General features: G+C 45.6%; 2 protein-coding genes across 6 annotated transcripts; both read left to right on the top strand.

Annotated features, from left to right (window-relative positions):
• Positions 1-4,673: 4,673 nt before the first annotated feature.
• Positions 4,674-12,647, top strand: LOC308576942 (uncharacterized protein). Its single transcript, XM_081177055.1, has 4 exons — positions 4,674-5,711; positions 6,717-6,818; positions 9,626-9,704; positions 12,047-12,647. Exons 1-4 carry the CDS (start codon positions 5,598-5,600, stop codon positions 12,343-12,345), a joined length of 594 nt encoding a protein of 197 aa, XP_081033181.1. The 5' UTR covers positions 4,674-5,597; the 3' UTR covers positions 12,346-12,647.
• A 1,516-nt stretch (positions 12,648-14,163) lies between these two features.
• Positions 14,164-25,244, top strand: ING4 (inhibitor of growth family member 4). 5 transcript variants are annotated; one of them, XM_081177006.1, is made up of 8 exons: positions 14,164-14,301; positions 15,463-15,534; positions 16,708-16,874; positions 17,071-17,185; positions 20,206-20,311; positions 21,316-21,460; positions 22,730-22,791; positions 24,526-25,244. In XM_081177006.1, the coding sequence occupies exons 1-8, from the start codon at positions 14,265-14,267 to the stop codon at positions 24,563-24,565; spliced, it is 744 nt and encodes a 247-aa protein (XP_081033132.1). In that variant the 5' UTR covers positions 14,164-14,264; the 3' UTR covers positions 24,566-25,244. The 5 variants fall into 5 exon arrangements, with proteins under 5 accessions (XP_081033132.1, XP_081033131.1, XP_081033130.1 ...); XM_081177005.1 differs by having other exon boundaries at positions 21,313-21,460; XM_081177004.1 differs by having other exon boundaries at positions 20,203-20,311.
• Positions 25,245-26,672: the final 1,428 nt, after the last annotated feature.

The following is a 26,672-nucleotide window of genomic DNA, read 5'->3' as shown; positions in this document are numbered from 1 at the left end:
TTCCACCTAAAATTGGTTCTCTCCCCCCCCCCCCAATTAGAAAATAACAGGGCAGCTTCTTCTCATTTTTATCACAGCCGAATTATAGCCCCCAGGATGTTGTCATGGCAACCTTCCGAAGGCAGCAGGGGGAGTTCAGGAGATGGGGTCAGAAACATGGGTTGGCAAAAGAGAGGGGAGGTTTGTTGGCAGCGCGGTGAAAAAATGACTGCAGAGGAGTAGAAGCAGAGCACAAAGCAGATCAGGAGGAGAAAATGAAGAGGACCACAGTATATTCAGCAATTGCGCTGTGGCTGGGTTGTGTAAGTGAGCTTTCCCCCCTTCTAAGGCTATCTTAAAAACCAGCTTCATCCCACTGGATTTTATTCAATGTAGCACTAAGCAAAACATTTCTCTTTCTGTGCACAGCAAAGCCTTCTCCACCCGCTAAATCTGTTCTGGGTGTTCCCCCAGCAGTGGCGTAGCGTGGGTTGTCAGCACCCAGGGCAAGGCAAGTAATTTGCGCCCCCTAACCCGTGGATTTGCGCCCCCTAACCCTAACCCCCAGATGTTGCGCCCGGTGCGGCGGCCCCCCCTGCACCCCCCACGCTACGCCACTGTCCCCCAGTGCTCTGGAGAAGATCTGGGGATGGCATAGGGTTCGTGCAGAGGGTCAACACGGTTGAAAGCAGCTGAGAAATCAAGCAACAGCACCAGGGTTGCATTCCCCATGGCACTCTCCTGAAGAAGACCGTCCATTCAGGGCAACAAATGCCAATTCTGTCCCAAAGTGGCCCAAAATCAGACTAAAATGGGCCAGCTTGGTCACTTTCTTCCAAGAGCAGCTACAGCTAGACTGCCACTACCCTCTCTAGATCCCGAAACAGGTGTTGTAGTTGTGAATCCATCTGCCTCCATTTCCATTTTTTAATGTCCACCTGCTTTCATGGAAGTGTTAGCACAAGGCAGACCATCCATGTGTCCCTATTTTTCAGGGATAGTCCCAGATTTACAGAAGTCATCCTCGTTTCTGATTTGATCTCAAAATGCCCCACCTTTCCTTAAGGTATGCCTATTTTCATCAGAGAAATGTTGGAGGCTAGGATAGGACACCCATATTTTCATCAGAGGGTATGGTGTTATGTGACCCCCGAGCCAAGGAGGTAAGTAACTATACAACCTTTAGAAGACTTCTGAAGAGAGTCCTGTACAGGGAAGTTTTCAAATATTTAATGATTTATTTTGTTTGTTATATGTACTGGAACCCACCCAGACTGGATGGGGCAACCCAGTCAGATGGGTGGAGTATAAATATATTATTATGATTATTATTTATTAGACAGAACGTCCCTTTTTTTACCAGAGAAATGTTGGAGGGTATAACAATGGAGTTTAGCTTTGACTGGATTGTGCTGAGTGTGTGTTGGTGTGTGTTTTCATACCTAAAAAGTAATCCCAGTAGCACCAAATGCTCTATTATTATCATTATCATCCTGTGATCACCACTCCAAGAACATAATTGAGCCACAAACAGATTTTGGTGGGTATCCAAGTGCCACACAAAATGGTTGTAGAGCATCATCTGCTGGGTGTAATGGAGAAGACATTCATTCCCGCTAAACCACCATTCTCCCTTTGCCTGTTGAGGGTGCTTTGTAAAACATTGCGTTCACAGGTAAAAGAGTCTCTCTTCTGTTCTGCTCACATTAACTACCTCTAATCAGTGACGTTTAAAGAATAGCAAGACCTCCTGTGGCAGGAGACAAAAGAGGGAATCTGTTGTGGTCAGGTTACTAACACAGAGAAGCCAATATAGAAAAGCAAATCACATCTTGAATGAAGGCTTTGTGCAGCAGGTGGAGAACAGCTTTCAGCAACGGGTCCTGTGGGAAGCGGAAATTCTTGGTAGGAAAACTGAGAGTATACAAGAACGTCCCTGTTTTCATCTATGAAATGTTGGAGCATACGGAGCTTACTCTGGTGATATTATTATTTTTCCCCCAGCATGAATGTCTAGACCTCAGTAAAAGCAGTATTTTATTTTTTTTAAGGAACATGAAGCAAGCATTCCAACCCAGATCCTGACAATATGTTCTTTTCAACTCTTATCAACATAAGCACATCCACTGTGAGATTAAATACAACCTAACAACCAGAATGCTACTAACATGAGTTTGACCAACCTGCGGGAGGCAGTGGAAGACAGGAGGGCCTGGTGTGCTCTGGTCCATGGGGTCACGAAGAGTCGGACACAACTAAACAATTAAACAACAACAACAACCAACCAGAACAACACTTGCTTGGTGGCACCTTTGCAACCAGAGAGACAGCTGGAGTAATGGTTAAGGTGTGGGATTAGGACCTGGGAGACCAGAGTTCGAATCTCCACTCAGCCATGAAGCTCACTTGGTGACCTTGGGCTAGTCACAATCTCTTAGCCTAACCTATCTTTCACTCCAGAGTTCCAGAAAGACATCTACTTCTGCTTCATTGACTATGCAAAAGCCTTTGACTGTGTCGACCGCAGCAAACTATGGCAAGTTCTTAAAGAAATGGGAGTGCCTGATCACCTCATCTGTCTCCTGAGAAATCTCTATGTGGGACAAGAAGCTACAGTTAGAACTGGATATGGAACAACTGATTGGTTCAAAATTGGGAAAGGAGTGCGACAAGGCTGTATATTGTCTCCCTGCTTATTTAACTTATATGCAGAATTCATCGTGCGAAAGGCTGGACTGGATGAATCCCAAGCCAGAATTAAGATTGCCGGAAAAAATATCAACAAGCTCAGATATGCAGATGACACAACCTTGATGGCAGAAAGTGAGGAGGAATTAAAGAACCTTTTAATGAGGGTGAAAGAGGAGAGCGCAAAATATGGTCTGAAGCTCAACATCAGAAAAACGAAGATCATGGCCACTGGGCCCATCACCTCCTGGCAAATAGAAGGGGAGGAAATAGAGGCAGTGAGATATTTTACTTTCTTGGGCTCCATAATCACTGCAGATGGTGACAGCAGTCACGAAATTAAATGACACCTGCTTCTTGGGAGAAAAGCAATGACAAACCTAGACAGCATCTTAAAAAGCAGAGACATCACCTTGCCAGCAAAAGTCCTAAAGCTATAGTTTTCCCAGTAGTGATGTATGGAAGTGAGAGCTGGACCATAAAGAAGACTGATCGCCAACGAATGGATGCTTTTGAATTATGGTGTTGGAGGAGACTCTTGAGAGTCCCATGGACTGCAAGAAGATCAAACCTCTCCATTCTGAAGGAAATCAGCCCTGAGTGCTCACTGGAAGGACAGATCCTGAAGCTGAGGCTCCAGTACTTTGGCCACCTCATGAGAAGAGAAGACTCCCTGGAAAAGACCCTGATGTTGGGAAAGATGGAAGGCACAAGGAGAAGGGGACGACAGAGGACGAGATGGTGGGGCAGTGTTCTCAAAGCTACCAGCATGAGTTTGACCAAACTGCGGGAGGCAGTGGAAGACAGGAGGGCCTGGCGTTCTCTGGTCCAGGGGGGTCACGAAGAGTCGGACACGACTAAACGACTAAACAACAACAATCTTTCACTCTATTCAGCTCATTGAAATACACATACACACAATGCCTGTGGCAGCAACTGCCTTCTGAAGGTTCCTCGGGCTGAAGGTTTGGCAGCCCTGGTGAAACCAACCACCCCCTGGTGGCAAACTGTGTCTCCTTCGCCCCTCACAGTTCTTCCTCTGGAAACAGCTCCCTTCTGAAAGCTGCTAGGGCTGGAGGATGGGGCAAGGCAGATGGGAAAAGCCATTACCTATCTGCTGACCAACACTGACTCTCTCCCCTCACAGTTCTTCCTCTGGAAACAGCTCAGAACCTCACTGTTTTACCAAAGATTTCATGTGCACAGTGCAAACACACACACACATGCCCAGAACATGCATAACTGATTAAATGCGAAGCTCAAGTCTTTTTGAATTTTGCATATTAGAGCTTTATAGGGATGTTGAATAACACCATAGCCATGAGCAAAAATAAAAAAATTCCTTCCAGTAGCACCTTAAAGACCAACTAAGTTAGTTCTTGGTATGAGCTTTCGTATGCATGCACACTTCTTCAGATACACTGAAACAGAAGTTGCCAGATCCTTCTATATAGTGAGAAGGTGGGGAGGGGTATTACTCAGAAGGGTGGTGGGAATGGGAGATTGGCAGATAGCTGAGATGAGCCTGTTGACGACTCTTAACGACTGTAATAGGTCTTACAGGAAAAGGCAAGGGGTGAGAAGGTGAGAAATGGCTTAGTCATGTATAATGGGATAAGAATCCAATGTCTTTGTTCAAACCAGGTCTCTCCATGGTTTTAAGTTTGGTAATGAGTTGCAATTCAGCAGCTTCTCTTTCCAGTCTATTTCTGAAATTCCTTTGTAGTAAAACAGCTACTTTGAGATCTTGTATAGAATGTCCTGGGAGATTGAAGTGTTCTCCTACTGGTTTCTCTGTTTTGTGATTCTTTATGTCATTCTTGATGTGATTCTTGATTATACATGATCTGGCAACTTCTGTTTCAGTGTATCTGAAGAAGTGTGCATGCACACGAAAGCTCATACCAAGAACTAACTTAGTTGGTCTTTAAGGTGCTACTGGAAGGAATTTTTTTATTTTGACTATGGCAGACCAACACGGCTACCTATCTGTAACTGGAACCATAGCCATGAATCATGAAAGAGAAGAATTTGGTTGCTCCCACTATCTCTCTGCCTCCATTTTATGTCTAGCTGATCCTTCGTCTCCGACATTAACCTGAGCATTCGATGATAGCTCCTTGTACTGAAACCGACCAAAGGCTGATCCGGCCCAGAACGCTCTATCCTCAAAGTCAGCAGCTCTTTTAAGTTCTCAGCCAGAAATCCCTGCAAGCCTGTGGCTGGTGAGAGATATGTGCATGCAATGGCTTCCTGGATCATTCTAGAAAACATGTAAGTTATGTTTTGCTTGTCTTGGCCCAGTTCTGTCTGCACTGCCTGCTACTTAGGAAAAGAATGGGGTGATGACACATTCTTCTGCTGCCTATTCCTTTCACAAAGAACCCGGTTTGAGAGATGGTGGAGGCTGCCTCACATTGCCCCGGCAACCCTACAAAGCTAAGTGGAGGGTCTGATTGTTCTGCCTGAGCAGAGCTGTGTTGGTATTTCAAAGTCTCCCTCTCACCCCAAGCGCAGCTGCCAACACACACACCACCCAGCAAAACACACATCTACCTTCTGTTGCCCTCATTTCCATCTCAATAGCTTCCTCTCCTCTGGCCCAGTCTCTATTCACCCTCTTCATGCTTTTTATTCCCCCACCCTGTCCCGAAAGGAGCAGCTGGCCGGCCTGAAATGAAACCCCCTTTTAAAATTCCCTCCCAGCTCTCTTCTGGAGAGTTCATTGGAGTGCAGGCTGGCTTCCTAGAGACCATCACACTCCTCCCCTCAGAAAGACAAATAGGATTCTGTAGCTGTTCATTGGCTGCCTCTGTTGAGGAGCGAGTAAATAGGATTTGCAGACAGTGTGACAGCTGTGCTGGGGATGCCCTATAAATTAAAGGGAGGGCAGAAGGAGGGAAATTTGAAAATATTCTCAGAGAGACAAGATGAGCCTGGAGGCGGCAGATAGCAAAGCTTCATGGATGACGACAGGGGCACCCAGGGGATGCAGCTGGAAGAAACCACATTTGGAACAGCCAAAACGTCTGGTCTACAAAAAGGTACATGCAAAAGGAAAGAGAGTGAGAGAGAAGCTGTGTTGGCAAAAGTCTGGAGGTGGGTTAAGTATGGGCTGACATGGTTGTAAGGAAGGCAGAGACGGAGGGAGACAGAACTGAGCAACCGGGGCAGTTCTGCAGGATGTTCACTGCAATCCCCATTGAAATGAACAGTTGAGAAAGAGTGGAGCTCTGATCTTGTGCATCTCCAATTTACTTCGGTGGGGATTACTTGGGGAAACTTCCCACCCAACTGCGTACCCATGTTAATTAGTGAGAGGGGATTTGGGATATGATATACAGTGAAAAGAAAAAAGAATTCAAATATACATTCCCAAAGAAATGAGAGGCTTTTTTATTAGGGATAATAGGAGATGAATTGAGAAAAGAAGACTGCAAATTATTCTTGTATGCCACGACTGCCGCAAGGATTCTTGTGGCCCCAAAGTGGAAATCCCAAGAGTTACCAACCCTAATGGAGTGGCAGACGAAATTATTCGAGTATACTGAATTGGCAAAAATTAGTTATAAAATTTGAGACCAAAAAGTGGCAATGTTTGAAGAGGAGTGGAGTAAATTTGTTGTGTATATACGAAATAACTGTAGAAGTTTAAAACTGTAGCAGGGCTAACATAAATCTTGTGATGTATATAGAATGTAATTAAGAATCTGCAGGAATGGATGTAAATTGGGAAAACCGAAGCAGGGAAGGAGGGAAGTCTGGGCGCGGAATTGCGCAGGGTAAATAAGAAGATAAAAAAGGTTGAATGTTAAAGTTTAACTTTAATTTTGTTTTGTTTTTGAAAATCAACAAAAAAGTAATAAAAAATTAGTGAGAGGGGATATCATTCGGATTTTCTGATTCAGGCACTTCAATGTTTTGGGCCAGCTTTGGTCAAATGCTTCCCCTGTTCCCCAGTTCTTCTCTTCTGCCTTTTGTCCTTGCCCAGCATGACAAACAGCTTCCTAGTCAATTCCTCTAGTGATGCAGAAATTCTTCATCTGCAGATCATCAAACCGCTAATGGAGAAGAAGCGAAGGAATCGAATTGCTCAGTCTCTCAACCAACTGAAGGCTCTCTTACTAGGTGGCACCAGCCCAGGTAACAAGGTAAGGAGCCACGTTTGGTGTCTCCCCATAACCATAGTAACACATGCCACTGGGGATGAGAGGGCATCCACCATCAAGCTTCTGTATGTATCTAACATGATAAGCTTCAACTTTTTATGTTATTATTATTTATTAAATTTGTATGCCGCTCTATACCCGCATGTCTCAGGGCTTTTGCAACATAAAATTAGAATTTTAAAACACAAAATTCATAATAAAACAAAACAACCCAATAACCCTCCTCCCCAACACATTTTAAAAGGGCATTGGATGTCAATCAGCCAAAGGTCTGGCTAAAGAGGAACGTTTTTGCCTGGAGCCTAAAGGTACACAATGAAGGTGCCTGGCAAACCTCCCTGGGGAGAGCATTTCACAGATGGGGAGCCACTGCAGAGAAGGCCCTGTTCTTGTGCTGCCACCCTCTGGACCTCTCATAGAGGAGGCACACGTTGAAGGCAGAGACAGGCGTTGAAGGTGTCTCCACCCCCATCGTTCAGCCCGAACACTGAGGTCCAGCGCCGAGGGCCTTCTGGCGGTTCCCTCATTGCGAGAAGTGAGGTTACAGGGAACCAGGCAGAGGGCCTTCTCGGTAGTGGCGCCCGCCCTGTGGAACACCTTCCCTTCAGATGTGAAGGAAATAAGCAACTATCCTACTTTTAAAAGACATCTGAAGGCAGCCCTGTTCAGGGAAGTTTTTAATATTTAATGCTGTACTGTTTTTAACACTTGAGTGGGAACTGCCCAGAGTGGCTGGGGAAACTCAGCCGGATGGGCGGGGTATAAATAATAAATTGTTGTTATTATTATTATTATTATTATTATTATTATTATTATTATTATTATTATTATTAGGGCCTCAGAAGGCGATCTCAGGGTCTGGGTAGGTTCATATGGGGAGAGGCAGTCCTTGAGGTATTGCAATCCTCAGCTGCTTAAGGCTTTATAGGTCAAAACCAGAACAGTGGTACCTTGGTTCTCAAACTTAATCCGTTCCAGAAGTCCGTTCCAAAACCAAAGCGTTCCAAAACCAAGGTGTGCTTCCCCATAGAAAGTAATGCAAAACGGATTAATCCGTTCCAGACTTTTAAAAACAACCCCTAAAATAGCAATTTAACATGAATTTTACTAACGAGGCCATTGATCCATAAAATGAAAGCAATAATCAATGTATTGTACTATGAAATAAGACAGTATTGCAGATGATAAAAATTTTAATTAATTGTTTTTCTTACCTGCACTGTCATTGTCTGGATGGGACGCTTTTATCCATTTCTGCAGTCACACAATCAATCAGCAGCTGAACTGGGTTCCACACAGTCACAAAAACAAATTAACCGAAAAAAGCCTCAAAAAAAACCCAAACGCTAAATAAATAGCAAAAACAAAAGTGCCAAACTTAATCTGTCAAATGGACTTCCGGAATGTTTGAAAACCAAGGCGCAGCTGCTGATTGGTGCAGGCGCCCCAGAAGCAATAGCCGACAGCCACATCGGAGTTTCGGCTTCCGAAAAACGTTTGGAAACCAGAAGACTTACTTCTGGGTTTTCGGTGTTTGGGAACCAAGGTGTTTGAGAACCAAGGCATTTGAGAACCAAGGAACCACTGTACTTTAAATTGGGCCCAGAAACTAATCGGTAGCCAATGCAGTCGGACCAGGATCGGTGTAATATGCTCAAACCATCTTGCTTCGGTGAGCAACCTGGCCGCTGAATTCCGCTGAGTTTCCGAACTGTCCTCAGCGGCAGAATAAACTTGTTTCTTCATATTCTCTCCCTCTTTCTCTCAGGATCCCTGAGAAGTATAGTTGTGTAAGCCGAGCTTAAGGATGTAAGGGAGAATTCTTAGCACTTTCATCAAACTGCAAAGTATTCTTTTAGGGGAGCCAGGAGAGTTAAATTGGTACGGCACTGAAAGAGGTTTGTGGTGCAGATATAGGTTCCTCCTATTCCTTCCTGCCAGGAAGCACCTACACAAAAGGATCTTAAAAAAAATTTTGTATTCTGAAGACAACCAATCCCACTGGGTAACATGCTGGATATCAGTGCAGCGAAATGCAAAACCTAAAGGCTCACAATTTGAAGCTTGGAGTATAGGACACTCTCTCCCAGCGTTCAAATGACAGTTTGGGAGAAAAGTTCCAGTAACAGAAAATGCAATATGAGTTGCAGGAAGATAGTCTTGTTTCATTCCCTTTTGAGACACCACACTAGAAAACTTGCCATATTTTTTGCTCTATAAGACTCACTTTTTCCCTCCTAAAAAGTAAGGGGAAATGTGTGTCTTATGGAGCGAATGCAGGCTGCGCAGCTATCCCAGAAGCCAGAACAGCAAGAGGGATTGCTGCTTTCACTGCACAGCGATCCCTCTTGCTGTTCTGGCTTCTGAGATTCAGAATATTTTTTTTCTTGTTTTCCTCCTCCAAAAACTAGGTGCGTCTTATGGTCTGGTGCGTCTTATAGAGCGAAGAATACGGTGCATTGAACTACCTTCAAAAAAGCTTCAGAGCTGTAGTTTCATGGGGTGTGCTGAGAATGTTTTAAATCAGATATCCTTGCCTTCTTATTAGGAATTCCCATTCCCATGGTGCTTCCGTAGGGGACTGTGAAATTTAAAGTGATTTCAATCTGTGATGCAGATGTCCCTCCAAATTCATTGAATAATAGTTTCTTCGAATTACCAGCTCTCTTTGTTCAATTGAGAGTAGTTCCTGTCCATGCCAAATCCTCCTCTTTCTCCTCTTGCAATGTCAATTTCTGCCTGGTTCCAAGCCAGTCTCCAGTTATCCTCTTTTTCCCCCCTCCCAAAAGCCTCTTCCTAATTCTCGCATGGACAAGGCAGCTCTTCTAGAAATGACTGTGCAGCGGATTCAAACATTGCAGCTAGCAGGTGAGTTGTAGGTGGGAATGGCTTATTGCAATGTACCATAGTGAAGATGGGTAACATGGAGCGAGTTGGGTGTGATGGTTAGGGTGGAGACCAGGAGTGGATCTACACACAATAAAAAAATGCTATATATAAATAAGTCAGAAATTAAATCGTGATAACAAAAGGAAAAAAAGATATATATTTTTGCTCCCTACCACCATCTGGTATTGCATGTTTGTAACACATTCAAAACACTTTTTTCTACTAATGTAGCTGAGTCCCAGTGTTCAAATCCCCGCTCAGATATGCAGCTCACTGGGTGACCTTGGGCCAGTCACCATCTCTCAGCCTAACCTACCTCATAGGATTATTGTGAGGATAAAATGGAGAGAGGGAGAGTCATGAAGGCCACTTTGAGTTCATTGGAAGAAAGGTGGAATAGAAATGCCATAATTATAACAATAATTACAAATGAAGTGCCTCAGAGAGTCGCTTAAGTCACATGCACAGAATGGATTGAGTTCACTAGGCACATACTACAAAATTTTATCTGGATTGCAGGTGGGCCTGCCAGGAGGTAAATGGAGCAGGATTCAGCTCCTAGATCAGTACAGCTTATACTCACAATTGTGTGAATTTTGCTTAAAAGAATTAAAAGTCTGTAGCCAAGCAAGCTGAATTCTGCAGCCTGTATAAATGATGTGAATGGGCAAATCTGCATAATTTCTCTCATTCGGCTCTGTTAAGCTATGCAAGACCAATTGAAATCTTCAGTCATCCTCTCTGGTTTCTGATACTTCCGCTGGCATTGCCCACATACTTTCATTCAGACTTTCACCCGTAAGGTCAAGAAGTTGCTGCAAACCAAGACCCAAGGGTATGTACCCAAAGGCAAGATGAGAAGGGACTGGACAGAGGAGGAATGGCGGAGACTGCCTCCCCAGCCCGAACCTTTCAGAGAAGAGGAAGGCAGTATAGATTTACAACAGTGGTTTGCGGGAGGTCATAGCTCAGAGGCAGAAGAGGGAAGAAGCTGGGAAATAATGGGAGAAGAGGAGGAGAAGGCAGAGCCAAAGCAGCTGGCTGACATGTTATCACTAGAAAGCATTCCAGACCCCCCTTCTCCCAGAACCCGGTGAGCATTGAAAGTAGGAGAGCAAAGGGCTCAGAGGCAAATAACTCTAAGTGGCCACCATCAGGTGGGTGGTGCTGTTGACAACTAAGGAGAGAAGGGGGGGGGGTGGAGATTACTCGGAGTAATGCCATTACTCCAAGAGGCTGCATTTCTAAGCCACTCTCTGTGAATGTTGAATAAAATACCGTATTTTTTGCACCATAACACTCACTTTTTTCCTCCTAGAAAGTAAGGGGAAATGTCTGTGCGTGTTATGGAGGAAATGCCTACGGGTGGCATGCCTACGGATTTTCCTCCCCTAAAAACTACGTGCATGTTATGGTCGGGTGCGTGTTATAGAGCGAAAAATACGGTACATTGTCAATAACTCTCCTTCTCTGTCTATTCCTGGCAGCCTACCGTAGGGGGATCAGATTCCCTGATGCCTGACAGAAGGGCTTTTTCTCCTTCACTTTTACACTGTGAATCACTGACATACTCACCTCCCAACTGATTGCTGGTTTAATGATCAGTTTTGCCCCATCTCTATACCTTAGGCAGGCTGTCTGCTGTTTTCATTGTTTAAGGTGTCACTTGTATCCATTTAAAATTGAATTGGGGGTTAAGCAAAAACATGGAGGATAAGGCTGTCAATGACTAGTCATGATGGCTCTGTATGCACTGCCTCCTGAACCAGAGGCACGTGCCTCTGAATACCAGCTGTTGAGGGTCATGAGCAAGAGTGTGAAAACAGACCAGTGGTGTAGCATGGGATGCCAGCACCAGGGGCTGCGTGGAGTAGGGTGGGTTGAAGGCAGGGAAACGGACGGGGTACGCATGCATATCCAACTGCCTAACGCTAACTGCGTCACCCAGGAGGTCGCAGCTGCAGAGATAAGAAAAGATGAGATGTTCCATTGTCTGGAGAGGTCACTTCCTGGTTCGCATGGAGGATACGTTTTTAATGGAGCCTAGCGATGGGAGTGCGCGGCTGCGTTGAAGCAGCAGTAGGTGTTGAAATTTTGCACCCCCTAACAATTTTGCGCCTAGGGCAACGGCCCTTGAGCCCCCCCCAACAGAGAAGGGCTTTGCGTCTGATCCAACAAGGCTCTTTTATGTTAGAAGAAATCACACAGCTTATACCCCAGGCCCCTTTCTCCTCATGACATGCAGATGCATACATTTGATGGATGCTTGACTTGCCTCTCTCCTTTCATCTCTCCTTTGTATGTTCTTTTTCTCTCCACAGTGGCAGAGGACAAGGGCTTTCATACAGGATACGCCTACTGTGCCTCTCTTGTCCAAGCCTTCCTCATTTCAGAGACACAGCGGTATCTGAATGCTCCCAGTCAGTCAAGCTCTTCCTCCAGACACCCCTCTGGGACTTCACTGGCAATTTCTCCACCAGCCTCTAAGCTAGGAAAGGTCTCCAGCTGGAGTGAAAAGTGCCTGGCTTCGCCTGGCTTTAGACGTTTTGAAAGGTCTGTCCCTTCTGGGATCCTGAACAGAACAGGGTCCCAGGTATTCTGGAGACCCTGGTCTACTTGAACCTCTTTTAACCAATATATAAGGAAATGAGGGCAGAAAGAATCCTGTGTGTACTGGAGCTTCTAATTTATTTGGCTTTGGGGAAATACTTTCAGGAATTTTTGTGTGCCTGTGAAGCTCCATGGAGGAAAGTATTTTTGTCCTTCTTGTTCTGTCCACCTTGTCTTATGATCCATTTCCTGCTGTGTACATAAGTTTTCCCCGTGCTGCTTTCTGTGATTCTACATCTCACTATTCTTGGTGTTGTTCACATGTATTAAATATAAAAGCTTGAAGAAAAGGAAAATTATTTGTAAATAAATGCTTCAAAAATACAGAATGATGTAAGAATTTTCATTAACTATATTGTTTGGCCTTCTCCTAAGTGGGTCAAATGTTCCCTAAATAACTGAAACTGCAAGAATGTCATCTTTTTTTTGGAGGAGCTTTGTGTTTGGCATTGATATGGAAGAACACCAGTGCTTTACCAATCGTCTGCACTTCATTTGCAACTGGAATATGGTGTTTGCTTTCCACCATCAAGCCCAGAAAACGTTCAAGTTCCCAATATGTATCTCCCAGACAGAGGGATACAAAAGTTTGGACAAGCCAGTGATTGCAGAGGGCAGAATAACAGCAGATCATGAAGCACGTGTGCGTCCTGTCTTGTCTGAATCCATGTTACACTCAGGGCTATTTTTTAAGGCAGTATCTACCCCATTAGCTGCCATTCCTTCTCTTGCTAGAAACCATTTAAACTGCAGTTTTGTGAAAAATTATCAGCCTCCCCGTTATGTACTGAGTTGAATAGGATCCAGAATGCAGCAGTCTGATTGGTCCTAGAACAATGCAGCAGTCTGATTGGTCCTAGAACAATGCAGCAGTATGATTGGTCCACAGGAGCCACCCAATCCAGCTCCAGGTGGAAGTGAATCCACAACCTGATTGGCCTACAGGAGAATTCCAAAATTAGCCAATCACGTGTGGCACATTGTGTAAATAATGTATATAAAGCAGATATTGTGGGGGAACTTTGATTCCTCCTCACCACTATGAGCTGAATAAAGAGCATGAAATCCACTCTCGACTCTGAGTATATTTCACCCCCCAAAAAATAGAAAACACTACGATTCCCAGTATTCTCGGGGGGGGGGGGGACCACACCCTGTTAAATTGGTATAAAACTCGCATAAACTTGTAGTTGGTGTTGGAAATGCTTCCAGTTACAGATAGGTAGCCGTGTTGGTCTGCCATAGTCAAAATAAAAAAATTCCTTCCAGTAGCACCTTAAAGACCAACTAAGTTAGTTCTTGGTATGAGCTTTCGTGTGCATGCACACTTCTTCAGATACACTGAAACAGAAGTTGCCAGATCCTTCTATATAGTGAGAAGGTAGGGAGGGGTATTACTCAGAAGGGTGGTGGGAATGGGAGATTGGCAGATAGCTGAGATGAGCCTGTTGACGACTCTTAACGACTGCAATAGTCACCTTCTCACTATATATAAGGGTCTGGTGACTTCTGTTTCAGTGTATCTGAAGAAGTGTGCATGCACACGAAAGCTCATACCAAGAACTAACTTAGTTGGTCTTTAAGGTGCTACTGGAAGGAATTTTTTTATTTTGGAAATGCTTGTCACTGAGGGGAAGGAGACACTCCAAGATGCTGGCTCACCAGCCAAACATGTATTTCCCCCAAGCAATAGGCTTGAAGAAGTGGATTAGTGGTCTGGATCTATTAGAAACACAATGGCTGCCTCCCTTTGCAGCGGAGGACTAAGGGGAGGCGAGCTGGGAAGCGAGCGGAAGCGACCCGGCCTAGAGGGGCCGGAAGTGCCTCTGCCGAAAACAGGAAGCTGCTCCTGTTAAGGGCGGAAGCGAAGCCAAGGTGGGCGGAGCCGGCGGGAGGGGAAAGAGCCCGTGCGCTTGGCTGGAACCCAAGATGGCGGCGGGGATGTACCTGGAGCACTACCTAGACAGTAAGAGCGGGCGCGGGGCTCGGGCGGGACGCGGCTGGAGGCAGGCGGCGCAGGCGGCTCCCGGGAGGCGGCAGAGGCCCCGAAAGCCCGCAGTCGGGGGAGGGGGGGGTCGGGGGACCTCATATTCCTACGTGTGGGTCAGTTCACACGTTACGGCAGCAGCCGACCCGGGTTCGCCCTGGTTCCTTTTCAACAGGGCGCTGCGGCTTAATCCTTCAGTGTGCTCAGTGGTTCCAGTTCCTTCCCTTCGGGTGCGTTGTCTGTTTGAGTTTAGCCCTCATTCTGTTTTTCATTCCCCCCCACCCAAGAAGGAAGGGTGGAAGAAAGGAACTGCTTGATATTGGCATTGGTGAAATTTAAATGTAATAATGTTTGCAAATTCCAGACCCCCTCCCTCCTCTTCCCACATCCACAGTTTGGCTCTGCCCTGGTTAAAATATGGCAGCGCACTCAGATACTGCTGGACACAAACACCCGCTTTACAAAAAGCACACACACAACCACCATTGCATTGTGCTTTGTTGGTTAATGTGTGTGTGTGTGCAAGCATGCACGGAAGCGGCGAATCGCAACACGCGCAGTCGTGGGTTGCGTTTACTTCAGGATGCGCACGGGACTCTGGAACGGATTCCGTTCGCATCCTGAGGTACCACTGTGTTGACATGTGTTTTAATCTGTTTTTTAGCTTATAATTTATTTTAAGCATTTTTGAATGTTTAAGATCATTTTACTGATAATGTTATCGTTCTGTTATTTTAAAAAATGCTTTGATGTTTTATTGCGGTCAAGTCTCGTGAAGTAAATAAACAAAATGTGTTTTAAGGTGTGCACCTACAAATGTAAAATATGGTTGAGGTAAATGTGGGTATCATATGAGTATGCTAGTCGAAGAGCCGAAATTGGCTGCAGCTTCTTTTCAAGTATATGATTGGTTAGGAGACCTGAGTTTGTTAACACAAGAAGTGGCCCTTTCTTTCTCTTATAATGCAGCTACTTGGCTTTAAATGGTGTAAAATTCACCCTGTAGCTATTCAGTCAACATGATGTTAATGTTGAGCGTACAGTAAAAGAAAGTATAAATGAAGGTGTAGGAAAGAAGTAACGCAGGCAGGTCCGCACCAAGCTGATCTTCTCCATCTCACACTTTCCCTCTTTCTCTAGGCATTGAGAATTTGCCCTTTGAGCTGCAGAGAAACTTCCAGCTCATGAGAGACCTGGACCAACGAACAGAAGGTACGTCTGCAAACCCCCTCCTGATTCAGATTAACTATGTAAGTCTTCTTTGTCACACATTCTTCTTTGTCACACAGTCGCAGGTGGCGCTGTGGTCTAAACCACAGAGCCTAGGGTTTGCCAATTGGAAGGTTGGCGGTTCGAATCCACATGATGGGGTGAGCTCCTGTTGCTCGGTCCCTGCTCCTGCCAACCTAGCAGTTCGAAATAATAATAATAATAATAATAAATTTTATTTATATCCCGCCCTCCCCAGCCGAAGCCGGGCTCAGGGCGGCTAACAACAATAAAACAGTACAAAAGTACAACATAAACAACATTCTAAAATCATTCATTATAAAAATTAATTAATTCAAGCCACTAGCAACCATTGGGCCAGAGCTCTGCGAAGATTGCCGAGGGAGGGGGTCAGGCTGTGCCCTGGCCAAAGGCCTGGTGGAACGGCTCTGTCTTGCAGGCCCTGCGGAAAGATGTCAAGTCCCGCAAGGCCCTGGTCTCTTGTGACAGAGCGTTCCACCAGATCGGAGCCACAGCCGAAAAAGCCCTGGCTCTAGTTGAGGCCAGCCTAACTTCTCTGTGGCCTGGGACCTTCAAGATGTTTTTATTTGAAGACCGTAGGTTTCTCTGTGGGGCATACCAGGAGAGGCGGTCCCGCAGGTACGAGGGTCCTAGGCCATATAGGGCTTTAAAGGTTAAAACCAGCACCTTAAACCTGATCCTGTACTCCACCGGGAGCCAGTGCAGCTGGTATAGCACCGGGTGAATGTGATCTCGCAGCGAAGACCTCGTAAAGCATGTCAGAGTGCAAGTAGATAAATCCCTTTTGAGAGTGCCAGTGTGGTGTAATGGTTAAGAGCGGTGGACTTGTAATCTGGTGAACCAGGTTCGATTCCCCGCTCCTCCACATGCAACTGCTGGGTGATCTTGGGCTAGTCATACTTCTCTGAAATCTCTCAGCCTCACTCACCTCACAGAGTGTTTGTTGTGGGGGAGGAAGGGAAAGGAGAATGTTAGCTGCTTTGAGACTCCTTCGGGTAGTGATAAAGCGGGATATCATCCAAACTCCTCCTCCTCCACATTGAAGAACAAATAAACCTGGTGTTCGTATCCCTTTCTGTTTGGTGTCATGCCAGAGTGGTCTGCTATAATGCTGCCCCCTGCTTTTCCTTTCAGATCTCAAATCAGAGATTGATAAACTGGCTACAGAATATATCAGTAATGCACGGACGTTGTCTTCAGAGGAGAAGCTGGGGCTCCTCAAGCAGATCCAAGAGGCCTATGGGAAGTGCAAGGAGTTCGGCGACGACAAAGTGCAGCTCGCAATGCAGACGTATGAGATGGTACGAGGGGGCCTGATTAGGTGGGGCTTTTTGGACAGTGTTTGTGAAGAGCCTTCATCCAAGCAGAATTGTATCTCTTTGGGCAGTTGCTTTCTGCTGCCATTCTCTTTGCCTTTGTATAAGTCTTTGCTCTCTTGGTGGTTGGGGACATATTACCTCAAAAAATAACGCTCTCCCCCTCTTACCGTGTCTGCAGGTAGATAAGCACATCCGGCGACTGGACACGGATCTCGCCCGCTTTGAAGCTGACTTGAAAGAGAAGCAGATAGAGTCAAGTGACTATGACAGCTCATCTAGTAAAGGCAAAAAGAGTGAGTTCTGGTTTCTGTAGAAGTGGCTGGCATGAGGGTGGGAACAGGGGCAAATGAAAGATGTCCAGAAATGGTGATAGTAAAATTTCAGTCTTCAGGATAAGTTACTATGAAAGAAAGACTGCATCCCCCTAAATCTGTTTTGAATTTACAGTGGTACCTCGCAAGACGAATGCCTCGCAAGACGAAAAACGCGCAAGACGAAAGAGTTTTCCGGTTTTTGAGTCGTTCCGCAAGACGAATTTCCCTATGGGCTTGCTTCGCAAGACGAAACGTCTTGCGAGTTCTTGCGAGTTTGTTTCCTTTTTCTTAAAGCCGCTAAGCCGTTAATAGCCGCTAAGCCGCTAATAGCCGTGCTTCGCAAGACGAAAAAACCGCAAGACGAAGAGACTCGCGGAACGGATTAATTTCGTCTTGCGAGGCACCACTGTATAACAAATCTAGAGAGGTACGGAAGAGGAAAAATTACTAAGTATTTCCTTCCATTTTGCAGATGGAACTCATTGGGTACCATCCACACAGTTGCTGCCTGACTCCACCCAATCTCATAGTGGGGGGAAATGCTAATAGGTAGACAAGGGGGGAAATATTTCATAATGGGTGACTTGAAGCACGCTTGCATTGGCAGGGTAAATGTAAAGAGACATTTTCATACAGTAAGTGACTGTGCCTTAGAACAGTGAAGTCAACCAGGAGGGAAGCCTATCTGGTGCTATCAAATTGAACATATTTGTAGGCGAAAAGTTGTGTCGACGTAGAATTTGATGTTAAAAGAAGACACTTCTAAGAAGAAGAGAGGATTGGTTAAAACAAAGTTAAGGAAGAGATGCCGACACCAATTTATTATTTATATGCTGATCATCTGGGTGGCCCCAGCCACTCTGGGCGGCTTCCAACAAATTAAAGCATCAGACACAGTAAAACATCGAACGTTTAAAACTTCCCTAAACAGGGCTGCCTTCAGATGTCCTTTAAAAGTCAGATAGTTGTTTATTTCCTGGACATTTGATGGGAGGGCATTCCTTAAGGCAGGAGCGACTACCGAGAAAGCCATCTGCCTGCTTCCCTGTAACTCCACTTCTCGCAATGAGAGAGCCTCCATAAGGCTCTCGGAGCTGGACCTCCGTGTCCGGGCTGGACAGTGGGGGTGGAGACACTCCTTCAGGTATACTGGGCCTGTATAGACCTTGCTCCCACCTTGACCTGCTCTATCCCATCATAGGAAGTAGCAAGTACTGCCAGGAGGTTATTTAAGAAGCATTGTAATAGAAACTCCAATTAAATGTATCCCACAGGAAAAATGCACAGATGAACCTGAGAAATTGTAATTGTGATTTACTCAATTCAAGGAAGCTATAACAGGCAGGAAGGCTTCCTTTTAAAAAACTCTTGCATGTATGTAGCAGGCGAAATTCTGAATATTAAGTGGCATATAAATGTCTGAAATAAATAAAGTAGATTCTGCCGCAAACAGATTGGCAAAAATAGCATTAAGAAAAAGAGATGCTGAGGGAAAATCCACATAGGTTCTGCAAACAGAAGTCCTGCCGTAGCAAACTTTTAGAATTATCCTCTAATGGAACAGTGTCTGGGTATAGAACATAAAATAGAGTAGATGTAAAACAAGAGTTTTCAGAATAGAAGGGAAGCAGTGAGGTATTTGACAGGTCTGCTTTGAGACCTGCACTGTTTGACTTGTTCATAAATTATCAGAAATCCTTTGGGAATTATGAGGGCGAAGCTAACAGATGACACCAAATGATGGGTTCTAAAGAACTTAAAAACCAAAAGGATCTCTCCAGATTGGGCAATAGCGAATGCCATTTGAGATTCATTGCAAGTTAGCGCAAAATGATGGCCGTTGTGTAGCCTTATTGGAGTTCACTGATTGGGTCTGCATTGCTCCGGGACAGGAGGAAGGAAGTCAAAATGACACCGAGTTGGTTCAAAGAAATAGTTTATTCTGCTCTCCAGATAGCAGAAGGCACTTGCGTGATTAGTCCACAGCAAGTCCAAAGAAATGACAAGTTTCATGCAGTATATATATCCTCCAGGCACCCTCTCCCTCCTTCCAACCACGTCAGCTTGTATACGTAGGTTGACATCACATATGTTCCTGCTCTGGTACTCTCAACCATAAAAGGGATTTCCTTCCTGCACTCCTGACCATAAAAGGATATTCCTGTTCCTACTCCTATCTTGGAGCAAGAGGTCACTACTTCTGAGAACATGCTCTGGCGTTAGTCCCAGACTTGGGTCTCTGCGTCATTTGTGGTCCGACATAAGATATGTCTGTGTCTGTTCTACTGGTAAAGTCAAGGCCAGTCTTGCCGTCAAACTGATAAGGGAGAGAGCTGTGTTCTTGTTTTGCATTTGCTCAACGGCTAAAGTTTATGCATTTTAGCTAAGGAGAAATGGGGATTTTGGTGCAGTTTAAAAACTGCCTGCACAGTCAGTTTTGGGTTTTGGAAACCCATTCCTTCAGTTGGGGCATAAAATCTTAGCCACATACACTAATGAAGTCATAACTAGTTGTGACTAACCTGGAAACGGCTCTTAAGACCATGGTGGATAGTGCAATGAAAACATGAACTCAGTGTAGTGGCAATGAAAACACCGTATTCCACATTAGGAGTTTTTGTGGGGGATGACTAGTATACCATTTAAAACCAGCTACTAAGCAGCAGTGGGAAATGGCTCTTCTTTTCATGCCAGGCTGTGCCTGTGGATTCCTTGGAGGCATCTGGGCAGCTACCAGGAGAAGCAGGATGCCAGGCTAGGTGGCTCTGTAAGCTGATCCAGCAGGCTTTTTTGGTGTGCAGTGAGATTCACATTTGGCTTAATTTATTCAGATTGCTAATGCTGTGTTCCAATGTGGGGAGGGGGAGAGATTTATAGAGCTCCAAATTGTTTTTTTCTACGGAGATTTGAAAGCATCTCTATAGGCCAAATAAGCTCTGTTTGTCCCAAAGAGAGGTACTTTATTTGCCCCCCTTTTGTCCGTGTTGTGCACACAGAAGGCCGGGTCCAGAAAGAGAAAAAAGCAGCCCGTGCTCGCTCCAAGGGGAAGAATTCTGACGAGGAGGCGCCAAAGACAGCCCAAAAGAAGCTGAAACTAGTCCGCACGTGAGTGGGAAGAGGGGACAGGCAGAAGGCAGGGATCTGTGTTAGTAGATGTTACCAGTCTCGCCCAATGTCAGCTCTACTCCATTCTATTTTTTATTTATTTATAATATTTTATTAGGTTTTATCAATAAGGAGATTCAAAAGAATACAAAAACAGAAAAATACAAAGTTACAAAATACAAAAATACAAACATTAAACACAAAAAAGACAGGGAAAAAGGGGGAAAAAACACATTAAAAAAGAAAACAAAACTCCCTCTTTTTAAATTTCTCTTTAGTTAACTTATTTTCCTGACTTCCTCACGCCTCCCTTTTTTGTATCCCTTTTCTTAAAATTTAGTTTAGCAAATTCATATCCTAGCTCTACTCCATTCTAGTACCATCCATGGTCGTTGTTGTGCCCAGAAACTCTGGCAGACTAGGTGGTCAGTTTTCCTACTGGTGAGGATTGCGAGAAGTGCCAAGCTGGCAAGTTCTTTATTTCTTAAGGGAGACCAAGGTAGTTGATTCCAAGGGACACGGGTGGCGCTGTGGTCTAAACCACTGAGCCTCTGGGGCTTACTGATCAGAAGGTCGGCGGTTCAAATCCCTGCGATGGAGTGAGCTCCCGTTGCTCTGTTCCAGCTCCTGCCAACCTAGCAGTTCGAAAGTACACCAGTGCAAGTAGATAAATAGGTACCGCTGTGGTGGGAAGGTAAAATGCGTTTCCGTGTGCTCTGGCTTCCGTCACAGTGTTTCATTGCACCAGAAGCGGCTTAGTCGTTATTGCCATGTTACCCAGAAAGCTGTCTGTGGACAAACGCCGGCTCCCTCGGGCTGAAAGCGAGATGAGTGCCGCAATCCCATAGTCGCCTTTGACTGAACTTAACCATCCAGGGGTCCTTTACCTTTTACTTAGTTTATTCCAGAGTGAGGTGGGGGTGAAGGGGACGTTTTTTGATTGCAGGGGTCTGAGAGAAGTCTGCACTGATGACTTACTAACTCTGTTTTCCGTCCTGAAGCAGCACAGAGTACGGGATGCCTTCGGTTACCTTTGGAAATGTTCACCCCTCCGATGTGCTGGACATGCCTGTGGACCCCAATGAGCCCACCTACTGCCTCTGCCACCAAGTCTCCTATGGGGAGATGATTGGTTGTGACAACCCTGATGTAAGAGACTCTCTTGGGAGTTGAGGGTGTGGGGGGAGAGGGGCTCAGCTCTGGGGCAATGTGAACAGCTGCAGATGCAGGGAATATAAAGGGCCTCATGACACCATTGTGGAAATCAGGATTCTGAAACTAGAATACAGTGGTACCTCGGGTTACATACGCTTCAGGTTACATACGCTTCAGGTTACAGACTCCACTAACCCAGAAATAGTACCTTGGGTTAAGTACTTTGCTTCAGGATGAGAATAGAAATTGTGCTCCGGCGGCGCGGTGGCAGCAGGAGGCCCCATTAGCTAAAGTGGTGCTTCAGGTTAAGAACGGACCTCTGGAATGAATTAAGTACTTAACCCGAGGTACCACTGTATACAGCTTATAACTCAGGACATTGTTGTGGCCTTATTTGAATCATCATCATTTGTATGCTGCCTTTCCAAAGTTAACTATGCTGAAGAAAGCTTGCAACATGAAAGCATGTACATAATTACAGCAATATAGCAAAAGTAGTCATGAGCATAAATAAAAATATCTCTGTAAGCATACAGAAAAATAAACAATCCCCAAATAAATCATAAGGTTTAACAATAAAGATACAACCCCCCCCCAATAACAGCAAAATTTATGCATCTCCAAAATTAAATCTTGACCCCCTCCTCAACAAAAAAAATCCCCTAAGCAATACTCCACCCCAAGAGTGCTTTGCAGGACTTGCAGCAAAAATAGCTTCTGGCATCTTCAGCAGCCTCAGTTTTTATAGCTGGAGTCAGTCCAGCCCCTTCCTCAGGCCAGCTGAAAAGAGGAGGAGCAAAGCAGGGAGACGGCCTTGCAGGACTCACAGCCAGGGTGGTTGGTTGCAACTGGCCAAATGCCCTCGCTGAGACAGTATCAGTTCTTTGTTAGGACGTAGAAGCTGCACTCGCTGAACTGGTTGACGGATTCTTCAGCAGGGGTGATTCCACTTGTGTGTGTATTTCTAATGGGGTGTGTGTGTGTGTAACATATCTTCAGAGTAGAGGGGGCAGATGAGCCCCATAGAGATAGATAGATGGATGGTTAAGCAGCTTTGGGAGAGTCAGGAGCAAGGGAGAAGGGAATGTTCATTATGGAGTAGAATTACATACTGATCCTTTACAAAGACAGTGATTGCAAACCATAAGAGGGAGGGAAAGGGCTTGAAAGTGAAGCTCTGAGAAACCCCAAACAGTTCTAACATTGAGAAGAGACGAGGGGTCACTAACTCTAAGCTTTTGTGCTCTTTATACCTTTCCCCAGTGCTCCATTGAATGGTTCCATTTCGCTTGTGTGGGCTTAACAACAAAGCCAAGAGGGAAATGGTGAGTTGACTATTTGCTTTCTACAGTCATACCTTGTGTTGCGTCTGCTTCATGTTGCGCCTTTTCGTGTTATGTCCCGCAACAACCCAGAAGCACCAGAACAGGTTGCCTCTGGGTTTCACCGCTCGCGCATGCGTAGAAGTGCTAAACCGTGCCGCGCACAAACACGGCACTTCTGGATGCGAACTCTTCGAGTTGCGGGTGTGCCTCCGGGACGGATTATGTCCACAACTCAAGGTTCCACTGTATAGTGCATGGGTAGGCAAACTAAGGCCCGGTGGCCAGATCCGGCCCAATCAGCGTGTTTTTACATGAGTAGAATGTGTGCTTTTATTTAAAATGCATCTCTGGGTTATTTGTGGGGCATAAGAATTTGTTCCACCCCCCCCCAAAAAAAAAATAATAGACCTGCCCCCACAAGGTCTGAGGGACAGTAGACCAACCGACGTGGGGGGAAACGTATATTGGACTTTTCTGGCAACACAAATGCTTTAAAAGGTTAAATGCAGTGACTTGCAAAAGCTCAGAACCAGAGAGAAGGTTGTTTTTGTTGAAAAGAGGCACCATCTCCAACCTTTAGTTGTATTTCTCTTTTGTGGAAAAACCATTTTCTTCCAAATGCTCCATGCAGTCCTGGCAGACTGTTGAAATCCAAATTCTTAAAAACAAACAAAAAAGCTTTACATATTTTTGAAACCTAGGCACAGCATTGAAGGAAATGTATGAATAGGGCCATCCTATGACAAGATGAAAAATCTGAAATGAAAAATCCAGATGACATCACCAATTAACATAAATTATGCTCTACTCAAAAGTTTTCTTTCACTGGCTTTCCCTAAAACAATGTTTCCCCCCCCTAAGTTACTACAATTCCCATCATCCCTTACCACTGGTACTGCTAGCTGGGGATGATGGGAATTGTAGTCCAAAAACAGTTGGAGACCCAAGTTTGGGAAGCAGTGCCTTAAAGGAACAGGAGCATCTGATTAAATGCATGGTGGATTGTACCCTCTAGGTCAGACCAGACTGTCTCCTACTTTTAGTGACGCACAGAATCCAAATTGTTTTTGTACCCTGCCTCCGGGTAATGCAATTTTTGTATACAAATTTACTCAGTTTGCATAGCACCTATTACCGTATTTTTTGCTCTATAGGACGCACTTTTCCCCCTCCAAAAATTAAGGGTAAATGTGTGTGTGTCCTATGGAGCGAATGCAGGCTCCTTGGCTTCAGCGATAGCAACGCGAAGCCTCTGAAGTGCAGAGGGAGTGCTCCCTCTGTGCTCCGGTGGCTTCGCGTTGCTTTCGCTGAAGCCTGAAGAGCGAGAGGGGTCGGTGCGCACCAACCCCTCTCGCTCTCCAGCCTTCGGGGATAGCTGCCTGAAGCCTGCGGAGCGCAGCACAAGTTCCCGCTGCGCTCCGCAGGCTTCGGGTTCCTTTCGCTGAAGCCAGGAGAGCAAGACTCTCCTGGCTTCAGCAGAGAGGGAGAGCTGCGCAGCTCCCCTTCAGCCAAGCGGGAGGAGAAATGGAAGGGGCTCGCATTTCCGCTGCCGCTTCATTGAAGGGGTGCTGAGCAGAGAGGGGGAGAACTTTTTTTTTCTTGTTCTCCCCCTCTAAAACAAGGTGTGTCCTACAGAGCGAAAAATACGGTATAATACGCAATTCTAGATGCCTTTTCATTCTCAGACACCATTTGTCTTGTGATTACTGCTTTTGCCTTGTCTCCCTGCTACAGGTTCTGCCCTCGCTGCTCCCAGGAGAGGAAGAAGAAATAAAACCTGCGTGTTCTGAGGTCCAGATGTGGTTATCAGAACACCCACCCCTAGTCCTGGGCTTCAGCACCCTTCTCCCAGTTCCTGGGGTTTCATAGTTAGGGGGTGGGCCTCATCCTGGGTGAGCCGAGCTACCTGTGAATGGTTTGTATCCATATGATGGTTCCTGCGTGTACTGAAACACTCACGGCTTCCCAGTTCCTCTGTGGCGGCAGCCCTTGAGGGGGAAGATGGAGTAAGCCTTCTTCGTTCTTACAACCTTTAACCCTGCATAGGTTCCAAAGCTTGCATTAGCTCGGAGGAACCCAGACTTGTTGGTGGAAGAAGGAACGACACCTGAATAACAGAAGAAATAAAACATTTCCTCCAAAAAATTCTCATTTGTGTCCCAGAAGAGGGGCAACCAAGTCAACCCCCTTGTTCAGTAAGCTTGGGTGAGAAGATGGGCCTTGCCTTTCCCCCCCACGACATTCCATTTCGCAAAGGGAGCGGAACCGTTTAGAGCCAACTGGAATGGGTCTCGTTTTCTTCGTGAGGAGGAGCGCCCCCTGCCTGCTGAATGAAGTGTTTTGTGGATTTTTAAACGGAGGCCATCCAGAATTCACTCCTCTCTCGGTGGTGCTCGTATTGGGGGAAACCCCGTGTTGTAAAATATGGCATTAAATAAAGTCAGTTCAACAAACTTTGTAGTGATTCTCGGTTGTGAGTAGAGGGGTGGGATTCACGGAGCAGGCAAGTCATTGACGGAAGAAGAGGCATCTTCAGCACTTAAGAGCTCTAACTTGCCTGTCTTACCTGCAGTGGTTGTTTCTGATACCTGGTTTTCAATATTGCGATATATCACCAGCTAAACATCGCGATATGCTGATCTAGCACAATGTCTGAAATAAGGGCGGAGCACGGTTGTTGTTGCTGCTGCTATTATTTTATTTGTACCTCACCCATCTTAGTTGCCCCAGCCACTCTGGGTGGCTTCCAGCAAATATAAAAGCATCATAAAATATCAAAAATTAAAAACTTACGTGTACAACTTTGCTGCCTTCTGATGTCTTCTAAAAGTTGCATTTTAACAATGTGAAAAGCTAATACTGTAATTAACGATGGGGAATTCAACTGGTTATAGCAACAGGAGACAGACTTCACAAAAGTGCTTTAAAAAACCTGGGTTTTTTATTAAAAAAATTAAGTACAGTCATACCTCATGTTACGTTTGTGTCAGGGAACTGACATCGGAGCGAGAGGCGAAGGGAAGGCTCCCAGATGATGCTGGCGAAGGACCCAGCAGCAGGGGAAGAAACAGCTCAGTAGAGGGGGAAGCCAATCAGCGCAACACCGGGGATAAAGGGGGGCAGACGGAAGTGGAGAGAGGGCTCCAGGACTCTTCACTGGACATCAGTGAGGAGAGCCCAGGTCCTCCGCTACCTACGCCTTCCCTGCGCAGAAGACTCCCGCGCAGTGAGAGGAGGAGACTGGGTGTCAAACAACTTTTATGTTGGAAGAGGTTCAAGAAACGCCCACTGACGGATTCTGCCAGTGACTGAGGCAGCCACGATGAGAAGGGGCTGTGCAGTCAGAAAGGTTTAACTAGGGAAATTAACCGAGAAAGGCACCAGTTTACGCACGAGTAACTCATACCTATTACAGTTTGCTTCATGTTACATTCTTTCAGGTTATGTCCCGCAGTGACCCGGAAGTACCGGAAAGGGTTACTTCTGGGTTTCACAGCTCGCGCATGTGCAGAAGCACAAAATGACGTCATGCGCAGAAGCGGCAAATCGCAGCCAGAGGTACCACTGTATTTGCTAGATACCTAAATGGAAAATTAGGCACCAGACAAGCATCCCAGAAGAGGGATTTTTACAATGGGGTGTTGCAGCCGAAAAAGTGCTTTTCGTGATTATTAGGATGAGCCTGATACCTAAGTCTGCAGTGGCTCCACCTTATTTTGGCTTTGACTGGCTCCACAATGCAGCCCCCAACAGGCTACCCCCGAAGTCGGGATCTCTCAACCCATGTAGGGCCTTATAGGTTAGCACTGTGACTTCGAATTGGCCTTTTCCTCCACTTCCTGTTCTGGCTGCCTTTCTACCATCTTGCTCTCCTGGTTGCT

Source organism: Podarcis bocagei (genome assembly GCF_964188305.1).
Source record: "Podarcis bocagei genome assembly, chromosome: 17".
Taxonomy (NCBI): Eukaryota; Metazoa; Chordata; class Lepidosauria; order Squamata; family Lacertidae; genus Podarcis; species Podarcis bocagei.
This window is presented reverse-complemented; position numbering and strand designations above follow the sequence as displayed.